The following is an 11,168-nucleotide window of genomic DNA, read 5'->3' on the forward strand; positions in this document are numbered from 1 at the left end:
GCCTCTGCCTGCTGCCAGTGCCACCCTGCAGCAAGGATCACCTTTCTCCCCCCTGACTGCCTCCATGCTCGCACTTACTGGTATCTGCACTGAGCCTTCAAGGGGCCAGTGGGCTGCGGCTGGACACCGTCCGCTGGACACCGTCGGCCTCCGCAAGCTTGCTGCATCTCATGCTGGCCATGCCCATCCCCCCAGCTTATTTTTGCAGTAGGGTTTATATTAGGCCCACTCCCAAAAATCAGGCTAGGGCTTATTTATGGGGTGGGTTTTATTTCTGAGGGAACATGATATATGTCATTTCCCTTTTGGCATGAATTCCAGTATCATGGCTTTTTTTTCTCTTAACACTTTGTGCAACATAAATGCTTTGATCGATACCTGTGAAGTGATTTTGGCAGCAAATTTCATCCTCTCAATCTCTGTGGCAGATTTGATTAGCCGTAGGTTTTGCACTAGATGCCGGACGGCTCGAACACGGTTGTTGCATTTAGCTTTGACCTCTGCCAGATGCAGCAGATAATCAGAATGGAGCTGTGGATGCACAGGTTTAGCAAAATCATACCAAACTGTGCTAGAATCATCTGTGAAACAGAACGTAATTACAATTTAAGTTTAATTAACTATACTTCTTTGGAAAGATGTTTGCATATTTTTGGTTAATATCAGATTGCAGTCAAATTTGGATTTTTAAACCTGCCTGAAAGAATCAGTAATAAGAAATATTGATGAAGTGTAACCAACTAACAGATCAGCTCCTTAGAAACAAAGATATGGATTTGACCGGAAGTGTCGTGGCAATACAGTCGGGGAATAGCGGGCTTTGATGAGCCTTGCGAAAACCTGGGCTGACAAACTGCTGTCGAGGGGTCTTTGGACCAGATTTGTCCTGTAGGGATGGAGAAGAAGGAGAGGCACCTTGAATGACCAAGAGGAACAGGCAAGTTCCTAGAGGTCAGAGGAAACTCTTCAACTCGGTGGCGGGAGCGGCGGCCATTGCGGCTGTCACTAAACTGGGGCAACTGGACGAAAGTTTTGAGTGTTTTCCCAAAAATAAGAAAGGGTCTTATTTTCTTTTGACCCCCCCCCAAATAAGGGCTTGGTCTTATTATCAGGGGTCTTATTATTTTGGGGGTGCAGGAAGCTGCGAGCGTGGGACTGAATGTGATTCGCTGTTGTCACCTCCTCTCTCTGTTCTTCACGCCAACCGAGCAGCCCAGCATGTCCCACCTCACCCCAATGGCAACAGCTGCTTCTCTTCCTTGCCCTCTCTTTATTGAAAGGGGTGGCAGGTGGGGCAGGGTAGAAGCAAGACACATGGAGCGAGATGTAAGACCAGAGGTCTTACCTTTCAAGCTCTGTTGCTTTCCTCGCCATTGTGTCCAGGGAAACACGCTGTAAAAGAAAGCTTTCTCCCAAGTTTGAGAAGTTCGATTGAACTCTCGAGAAGGCTTTCTTTTACAGCGTGTTTCCCTGGCCACAGTGGCAAGGAAAGCAATGGAGCTTGAAAGGTAAGACCTGCATCCCGCTTCTCGCCTGCCCCATCTGCCACCCCCAAATTGCATCCCTAAATGGGGCAGGTGGCTAAGCAAGGAGCAGGAGTCCTGCCATGCCTGGCGAGGGGGGTGGGGGAGAAGAGATGGCAAGGGGAGCCATGTCTTGCTCCATGTGTCTTGCTTCTCCCTTGCCCCACCTGCCACCCCTCTAGATAAAGAGACAGAGGGGAAGAGAAGCAGCCAGGCTGCTGTTGCCATTGGGGTGGTGGGGTGGGACCAAAGATGAAATCCAAATTTTTTTACTACCGGTTCTGTGGGCATGGCTTGGTGGGCATAGTGTGGCTTGGTGGCCATGGCAGGGGAAGGATACTGCAAAATCTCCATTCCCACCCCACTCCAGAGGAAGGATACTGCAAAATCCCCATTCTCTCCCCATTTCTGGGGGAAGGATATAGCAAGATCTCCATTCCCACCCCACTCTGGGGCCAGCCAGAGGTAATATTTGCCGGTTCTCCAAACTACTCATAATTTCTGTTACCGGTTCTCCAAACTGCTCAAAATTTCCGCTACCGGTTCCCCAGAACCTGTCAGAACCTGCTGGATTTCTCCCAGGGTGGGATGTGTCAGGTTGCTCGGGCGGCGCAAAGAACAGGGAGGGGAGGGCATTTTGGCTGCGCGGCAAGCTACCAGAGGAAATGGCAGGACCAGCTGCGCATGTGTATAAGTAGTTGATGGTGGGGTTTATTTTGCGGGGGTGGCTTATATTATCGCATGTGCTGAAAAGTTTGATTGGGCTTATTATCCAAACATGTCCTATTTTCAGAGAAACACGGTAGTTATTCTCAATGGACAATAAAACTATTAGTTATTCCTATACTATTTAATATTGTCCACTTCCATTGCATTAACAATTTAAGATCAGCAATAATATTTTTCAATAGGACACTGGAGCCACTTCCATGGCTATGAGAGATCACATATGGCTCTGGAGCTGTAGATTATGAATCTCTATTCAATAATTTTAACAAAGCTTCTTCCTTTCAGAATACATTCTCATTCATGTGGACACAGAAATATTGTTTTTAACACTCTTAAGAATGCAGCCTAAACAAAATACCTAGCAGGACTGTGCAAATCCTTTGAAAGAGTTGGAAGCATATACTTTTGCACAAAAGCAATGGTTTCAAAATTGAGTAGCTAATTAGGAAACTATTTTCAATTATTTTTTCTGCCTTTAGTGCACGAAAGCTATTTTCTTTTGTGCACTAATCAGGAGAAGCAACAGTACTATAAGTTGCAAACAACTGTTTCTAAGCCCTGTTACTTATCACCTTCAATATGTTGCACATATACATGACTCTACTACAACAGTTCTTAAAGAAAGAAATTGTGAAAATAGAACTTAAATGTTCTCTTTGGAACAAAAGACCAATAAATTAATTACAGTTCTGTAGTAATCATTTCTTCTGTGTATCAAAGATATATAAGCCCAACAAACTTGGAAAACTTTCATTGTTGCATAACAGTTATCATGTGGCCACAAACTGGGCAAAGTAAGACTCTCCAGAGTCTGTCTGTCTCTATTCACAAATTTTACAAACCTTGCCCTTAAATACACCCATGATATAGAAAGCCATTTGGGATTGGGGCAACCTAGAATAAGATTAAATAAACATTTGTACGTATTTCTGAAATGAAAACTTCAATCAAAAAGGAATCAAAAGGATTTAGTTGGGCACTTAATGCTGTTTTTCAGATTGTGTAGAGTTTCAGAAAATATGAACTTTGCATGTTAATATTTGCATTAAAATCCAAAACCAAATTTGCCCTCCTCTCTATTGAAATTATGATATTCTAGTTTTTTTTCTATAAAGGCACATGCCAAGCTAGGAATGCAGGATTTTAATTGGGTTAAATTAAATAATAAAGTTATTATTTCCTTAGTTATAGATCACTGAATAATTGATGTGCAATTCATATAACATGCCTACCATGAACTATCTTTTATGAACCACAGTTGTTGATTTCAAACATTAAGGCAAATCCAACCCATTCTAAGGCTTATAGGTAGTCCTCAACCTACGACTGGTTAACTGTTCAAAGTTATGACCAAAGACATCTGAAAAAATGTACTTACGACTTGGATTTCAAGTTCTGATACCCACCCCACCAATCACATGACTGCATTTTGAGCATTCAGCAACTGGCCCACATTTAGTCATTTGCAGTGTCCCACGGTCATGTGACACACTTTTGCTAGAACTCAGCATTTACTTCTGGTTTGCAGCAAAAAACAAACAATGGATTTGCTTAACGACTGCATTCACTTAATGATGGCTGCAAAAAGGCTGTAAAATTGGGCATGGGCACATGATGACCTGTTTAGTAACTGTGGTAACTTATAACTGTAATTGCAGACTTAATGATGGTCATAAGTTGAGGACTACCTATAATGCAATGCATGAATCTAGCTTTCTATCTTAACTATGTCCTTTACTTGACAGCAAATTGCTGAAATGATTCAATATCATCCTATTTCATATAGTGCAAAATCTATTTTGTTTTCATACCTTTTAATTTAGATACCAGATGTCTAAACTCTTCCATGGTATATGCTTCATCTACACCAGTGAGAGCCATTGCTCCATCCGTGCCAGATCGTGGCCCATCCCACAACTCTCGGCTTGGATCTCGTTTTGGAACAAATAGTAAAGCTTTGTGATATGGCAAAGATCTACCAGGCACACTTTGCAACACTAAGATACTATCCGGTTCTTTGAAGCCACACAAATATAGGAAATTAGTGTCCTGGTGAAAGGTATATGGAATATCATTGCTCATGTAATAGGTAGGATTTGAAAGCAGAATTACTGTGTGATTTGTCCCTTGCACGTCTTGCTGTATCTGAGCCATCAACTTGTGTCTACGGAGAGCATATTCCACTTGTGATAATCCTGGTGTTACCTCTCCTGTGAATAGAATTCAAAAACACAATTTCTATCTTAGAAACCATTTTTTTTCATGCTGCTCAACCCTTACAATTTTTTGATACTGGTCTTACATTTTCCAGTTCATCTCCTTTCTATTCATTTTCTCTGCACTCATGTCTCCACATTCCTAGTTCAATTCTAAACTATTTTTTCTCTATTATTGGTAACAAAAATTGTTGGTTTTGATTACTGGGAGAGAGGAACAAAGAAATGTAAACTTGAATACCTTTTTATATCATTTGCACATTGAACAGAGGATGGCAGAGCTTGTTGCACTGTGCGTTTTGATAGCAGTATGGATATTTCATTACCTAGGAATAACTTCTCCATGAAATGCAAAGCTTATAGTACTGAATTAGAAAAGGATCTTTAATAAGCTGCGTATCTAAGAATTAGATTAGAAGTACTACAGAATTTTCTCAGTACTTCAGATTTAATTATTCAATCTAATTTAACTATAATCTATAATCTAACCTATCTATAATGAATGCAATGCCCCAAAACCAAAAATATTTTAACAAAAATGAACTAAACACACAAAAATTGACTGTAAATGGAACGTTTTTTTAAACAGTCAAAAACCAGATTTGTATCTATTAAAGCCATTAAAGGCAATCCATTAAATTGAACAGAGCTAACACTTGAAAAATGTGAGAATTATACTTTCTGAATCGTAATTAAATCTAACAAAAGGTTTTAGTGGAATCAAAAGGACTTAGTTCCACATACAATAATGAATATTTTTATTAATACATTTATCTGCTGCCCATTTTACCATGGAGCTACTCTAGGTGGTTTATTATATGCCCTATCATTTGAAGATACCTTTTTAAAATGTAAATATCTGCCTTAAACCTGGACGTATTATGTACTTAAGGTTGTTAGCCTGTATTTTAAAACGTTTTTCTTTATATTTTTCTGGCTAAGATGCCCCCGAGTCATATTCTCCCCATGAGAAAAACATCTCTTTAAAATTGAGGGGAGAGAAAAAAGAGAGGTAATATTTTCTAGACCAGAGTTCCCCAACTTTTTTGGCTCTGGACGGCAGAGGGGGTGGTGCACACATGTGTATGCTGCTCACACTCACCTGCTGCTCACACAAGTGGGGATGCATGCAAGTGTGCGCGCTTGCCCCCCACTTCCAAGGCCTGGTTCTGAAAGGCTGAAGGCCTGGTAGTGGGCCACAGCCATGACCCATGTTCTAGACTATGGTCCTCCAAACAATTGCAGAGGACTGTGGGACTTCTAAAACAGTCAGCAGTAATGCAAGTAGGTGGTTGAGAGAGAGGGTATCTGTAAATTTGTCACACATGTTACAAGTTCATACAGAGGGAATATGATAGTGAATTCCGACTGCAGGGACAGGTTGCTGCCTTTATGCCTTAAATATGGATCTCCCTAAAAGCACTTTGCTTGCTACTATGGAAACACAATGAGGGACTTTGGATTGATGTTGTAGGACTTCTCGTGTTCTTTAGGAAGAGACATTGGTTCAACTAAACACCAGACTCTTTCCCATCTTTAACAGCAGCATAATGCTACCTGATAACTATCCATTTTTTAAAATTATCCAATCCTTTTCAAAAGGAAGCGAAAATTTAAAAATATGAGATATACTTTTAGATTAACATTTTGTTTAGTTTTTTTCTTCCATAAATTATATCACAGTACACACTTTAATTTAAAAACATTAACCTACTTGCAGTAAGCAATTTGCTGACCTAAGCTAGTTGCTGGGCAGCAGCATCACTAGACAAGGTGAAAATAAGACATTTTCCACTGTGCAGAAGGACAAATGCTGGGCACATTATCTACTCAGATGCCAGCTAGTGAAATTTTCTGTAATACAAATAAAATGTGAGTGGCATTGATATACCATTATAATTACCTAATCAATATTCATAGAGAATCACACATTTCAAATATTAAAGATGTGGTGGAATCTCTGGCTAGAGTAGAGGAAAGAATAAAGAAGCAGTTTAGCTTAGTCTCTCAGTGGTAGGAAGCAACAGAGGCAAGACTCTTGAAGCCTTTATCTGCCAGCTTCCAAGAGAATGCAATTACTCTGACAGAGGACTGGTAATAGAGGAAATATAATAAAGAAACTGCTTTGGCCTAACCATGGAATTGTTCTGGTTAAAGGACAACCAAATCTAAGAGTTTTCTAAAGAGTTGAAATGACAAAAGCTACTTAGCAGTACTCACACAGACTTTTACTGAAGCATACATCTAAATAAATTAACAGTTGAAAAGATAATTAAATAGTGCACATCAACAAAAACACGGGATTCTTTATAAACTTAATTATTAAAGAAATTTAATAATGAATTTGACTAAAAGGATAGCTTATCAATAAGTTATAAAATCATGCTACGTGTTTGGAGAGACAAAGTTATTGACAAATAATGTCATAAAATATACTATATATGAAGCAAAAGGTTGAGTTCAGAAAAATGCAAAATTCAGACCTGACACACTGATGAATGTTTTCTCTGTTTTCTAATGATCCTGGGCCTTATTTATAAATTTGAATCAAGCAACTACAGTTGTTTACTTCTGATTTTGATCTGCTATTGTGTCACACGATAAAAAATTAATGTTCAAAAAGAAAATACCACTCAAAATGCTTAGCTAAAATAAAATATATTGATAAAAAAAATAAAATCTTCATGGAAGAAAAATTATATTCACAGGCCCTCTGAAGGTCAGTAAAGAATGTCTAGTTTCTCAATATTTCCACGCCTAAGTAGCACATCTGTTTCTGTCTCATGTCCACCTTCTGTAAATCTGATGACAGACAAAAAAGCCTCTCAACAAGATTTTGTAATTTTGGGAGTAGTTCTTATGACAGGAGACAATTCTTCTGATGGAAAACAATCACTGTAACTTTTTCCAACTGTTGCAAATACAGAAATTTTTGCTAGCATTACCCGCAATTGGGTAATTTGTATCAGCAACCCACAACTTTTGGGTGCCAGGGGCTGGTCCCATGGAGGACGGTTTTTCCGCAGACCTGCGGTATGTGGTTTCATGCACTAGATCCCACACATGAGCAGATGGGGCTTCGTGGGCCGCAGACTTGGAGTTGGGAAGCCCCTGATTTATCTGATACTTTTGTCTCACAAATACATACATCTAAGAGAATATGAGTAGAATTTTAGGAAGTATTTTCTATCTGGAACATAAAACATTCTAAATAGGAATTCCTTGAAGGATATAAAATTCTCTTCCCCCCAGGTTGTTCTTTAAGAAAATTATTAAAAAGTGAGATGTTAAAGGATAGTGTCAGTAATGTAGTATTAAGCAAACTTGTCAAGGATTAAATATCTCTGAACACTTATTTCTCACTACAGTAAATGTACTTAGAGTTGCATCCTTACCTGGCTTAAGAAGATGCGGATGTGTGAAAGGGCTAGGCTGGCCTAGATATCTATTTGGAATCTTCTTTTGTTGAACTGGTTGAATGGATAATTTCCGAAAGAAACAAAACTTGCAGGCTAAAATGAAACAGCGGAATAGTATCAAACTGAACTGTTTTCCCATTTGAATCTGTGATAGAGTCAAAGTGAAGTTTGCCATTCTCAAACATTCCTCATCTCTTTTTGCTTTAAAGCTAATATTAAGATGAAAAAGCCATGAATGTTCTAGAATAAGATTTTAATATATTTCATTGGCTGATTCTAATTGTTTGTCTAATACTTTTGTGTTTTTATTGATGTAAGTAATCACTGATGGAATAGGCTGAAAAGCGAGGTATATATTCACATTTATAAATATGATGGTCAAGACAGAATGGTTTTGCAAAAAGTTCATAATCGAAAATTTAAAAATGTTTTTTCCAGGAATGGTTCTCTTGTACACTACAAATCACACAGCAAGGCAAATTTAAATATTTGGAATACACTATGCTGTCTAGGAAAAGTTATTGAACTAAGCAAAAATAACATAACATAACTACTTAGATACTAACAATAACCTTCAATGTTCAATGTTCAATGCAAAGTACTAATATTTAGGTTAGCAGATGGGAAAACAAATTGAAGAGAAGGAGAGAAAGTGTCATTATAAAGAATTTCTATAATTTCTTTTACTCATGGTTTATCAACAGTTGTTCTTATGTTGTATATTTAACTTTCTAGATGACTGTTAAAAGCTTAAATTTAAAAATAAAAATAACATTTCTGACCTTAGCATTTATTTCCTTTACTATGGTCGCAAATGCTATAATTATGGTACTGATTGTATTTGCATTTATACAACAAATAATCCAATCTCCAGTTTAAATATTGCTAAAACATTTATGATAAACCATTGAGATATTCCAAAAAATGCAAAGATTACATATTGAAATTATGTTTCTAATAATCATTTCTGTTCCAATGACATTTAATAGGGATAACAATGATGGGATCTTATATAAGAAAACAGTGATATTAATAACTTTTTATTTATAGCAACTTTATCCTATTTTTCATAATTACCGTTAAGTAATTAATCATTAAGTGTTAAAGAATAGCAATGTTTCTGTTCTTTAGTACGAAATAGGATTGCTACTTGACACTAAAACTTTTTTCAATCCAATTTTCAGAGCGCAACCTTTAATCATATTCCAGAGTCTAAAAATTATAAGAGTTGACAAGCAGAGCATCTTAAATCTCTAAAAGGCTTAAAGCAGCCATTATGCCCTTTACATTTATGCACTCTTAAAAAATATCCAAAACAAAATAGGTCAGTTTTAGATCTTTCTACTCTGGAGCCAAAAAGAGTGCTACAGGCTTTGTTTCAGTGGAAACAAGCAAATTAGTATTATTTAATATGGCTGATCAGAATATAGGCTTATTAAATCCATTTTTAGTATATTAATTTATTATATGAACTCTTCTTTTATTAGTTTTATTGTTTTTATATGGGGTTTTATATTCTGTAAGCCGCCTTGAGTCACCGTGTGATTCAATATAAATTTCTTAAATTTGAGACCCAGTTTGGTGTAATGGTTGAGGTATCATGCTAGAGAGCAGGAAATAATTAGTTTTAGGTACCCCTTACACGCAAAGCCAGCTGGGTGACCTTGGGCCAATCATTTTCTTTCAGCCGTGAGAAGGAGGTCATGGCAAACTATTTCTGTAAAAACTTGCCAAGAAAACTGCAGGGACTTATCTAGGTGGTCTCCAAGAATAGAGCATGATTGAATGTAAAAAAAAAATCCACTTAGTAACACAGAATGCTTGAACTATAAATATAAATAATTTGCGGTTATGCATTCTGTTTTTAGATGTTAATCCAAAGAAATCCCACATAATGTAAAGGTTCTACAGCTAGGTAAGGATTGCAGTATAAGGCCAATAGTCATCCAAGTGAAAAATAATTAATTTGTTTTAGACTACAATCCTCTATATACCTACTTGGAAGTATGTTTAGGATGCAACTCAGTAGCCCAATTCACAAATATCCGTGAACTAGGACTTTTTTTTTTTTTGAAGAACAAGTTATATTAGCTTAAGTTGCACTTAAACATTATTTTAGTTTACATGTTAATTATGCCTTGAGTTTTGCTCCACTATAAACATACATAGGCTCAAAACTATATCTAAAATTCCAAAGATAAAACCCAACTCCAAGATTAAATAAAAATTGAAAAAATAAATAAACTTAGGGATTGTTATATCTTATTTCGTAACACACTTCACAAGGCATGTAACATGTATTTCAGCTGAACCAATCTCATTGATACCCAGTAAAAAATGTACAATCACTTTTTTCCTCTTCTTTATTGAGATTGAAAACCTCATTTTAATTAAGGATCTGGTAATATTTTGTTAGCAATTCTGAAATCTAAATTGACCAGTTTTTGAAACTTCTATTTTAAACAAAAGAAACGTTTCTTTAATAAGAGATTTCCATAATACTACCGAGATCTTCAGTGTATTTTTTTTCACCCTAGCACGAAATCATTAAGTATCATAGTGTGAAACTGAGACAGTAAAAATTTATTTTATTGTATATACAATAACATATACAAAGTGGAGGGGGTACCTAAAATAACTAGCTTTCGCCCATAATTTTAGAATTGTTTTCTTATGGATAATCAAATTAAGTCTCTGACCTGAAAAGTTGCATTTGACCCTTACAGGTTGAATAAGCCTCTGAGCTGGCAACCACACCATAGCTGAACTCCCTGCCTGTAAGAAGAGTATTCAACACTACGGGGCGATCTCGGAAGAAATCGCAACGCCCCAAGTCCTGATCTTCCTCCACTTCGCACTAACACTTTCTTTCCTGATCCCCAACCCTGAAGCATGGCCAGCTACACTGAAGCTCGATTTGAGTTCGCACGTTTGAAGGACCTTGCTTTCACCAGGTCGGCACATAATGACGTCACCCTCAATTGTAACCAGCTACTTTGTATTTGGCCTCTTGAGTTTCGGCGAGTGACTAGTCATTATACTTTAGGCAACTAAAGAAATGCCTACTTGTTAAAGTGCTTCATTCGCGCCTTTTTCCCACCGTCGCGGTTAAGAATGCACCAGAGCCAGTAAACGCATTGCTATGAGTTTTAACTGGCATCTTCACATGGACTGAATCGAAGGAGAAAAGCGTGAGTCCAAAGGCAACGGAAAAAGGCAATACCGAGGGCAACTCCACTTTCATTTCTAGAAGATTCTGGACCCCGCTGCCAAAACTGGGG

The 11,168-nt window shown here is 37.6% G+C and overlaps 1 protein-coding gene across 6 annotated transcripts in view; it reads right to left on the minus strand.

Moving 5' to 3' along the window:
• XPNPEP3 (X-prolyl aminopeptidase 3) overlaps positions 1-11,102 on the minus strand; it is a 31,507-nt gene extending 20,405 nt beyond the window's left edge. For 2 of the 6 annotated variants that reach the window (XM_058191756.1, XM_058191758.1), the window contains exons 1-4: positions 10,587-11,102; positions 7,864-7,980; positions 4,064-4,462; positions 379-581 (exon numbers count right to left, since the gene is read on the minus strand). In XM_058191756.1, coding sequence (XP_058047739.1) covers positions 379-581; positions 4,064-4,462; positions 7,864-7,980; positions 10,587-10,647 — 780 coding nt within the window. In that variant the 5' untranslated portion in view covers positions 10,648-11,102. Of the gene's footprint in view, positions 1-378; positions 582-4,063; positions 4,463-6,182; positions 6,323-6,371; positions 6,433-7,863; positions 10,555-10,586 lie in introns of those variants that run through there. The other 4 variants (XM_058191760.1, XM_058191759.1, XM_058191761.1 and 1 more) reach the window with 4 other exon arrangements.
• Between the last annotated feature and the right edge of the window lie 66 nt (positions 11,103-11,168).

Source organism: Ahaetulla prasina, chromosome 7 (genome assembly GCF_028640845.1).
Source record: "Ahaetulla prasina isolate Xishuangbanna chromosome 7, ASM2864084v1, whole genome shotgun sequence".
Taxonomy (NCBI): Eukaryota; Metazoa; Chordata; class Lepidosauria; order Squamata; family Colubridae; genus Ahaetulla; species Ahaetulla prasina.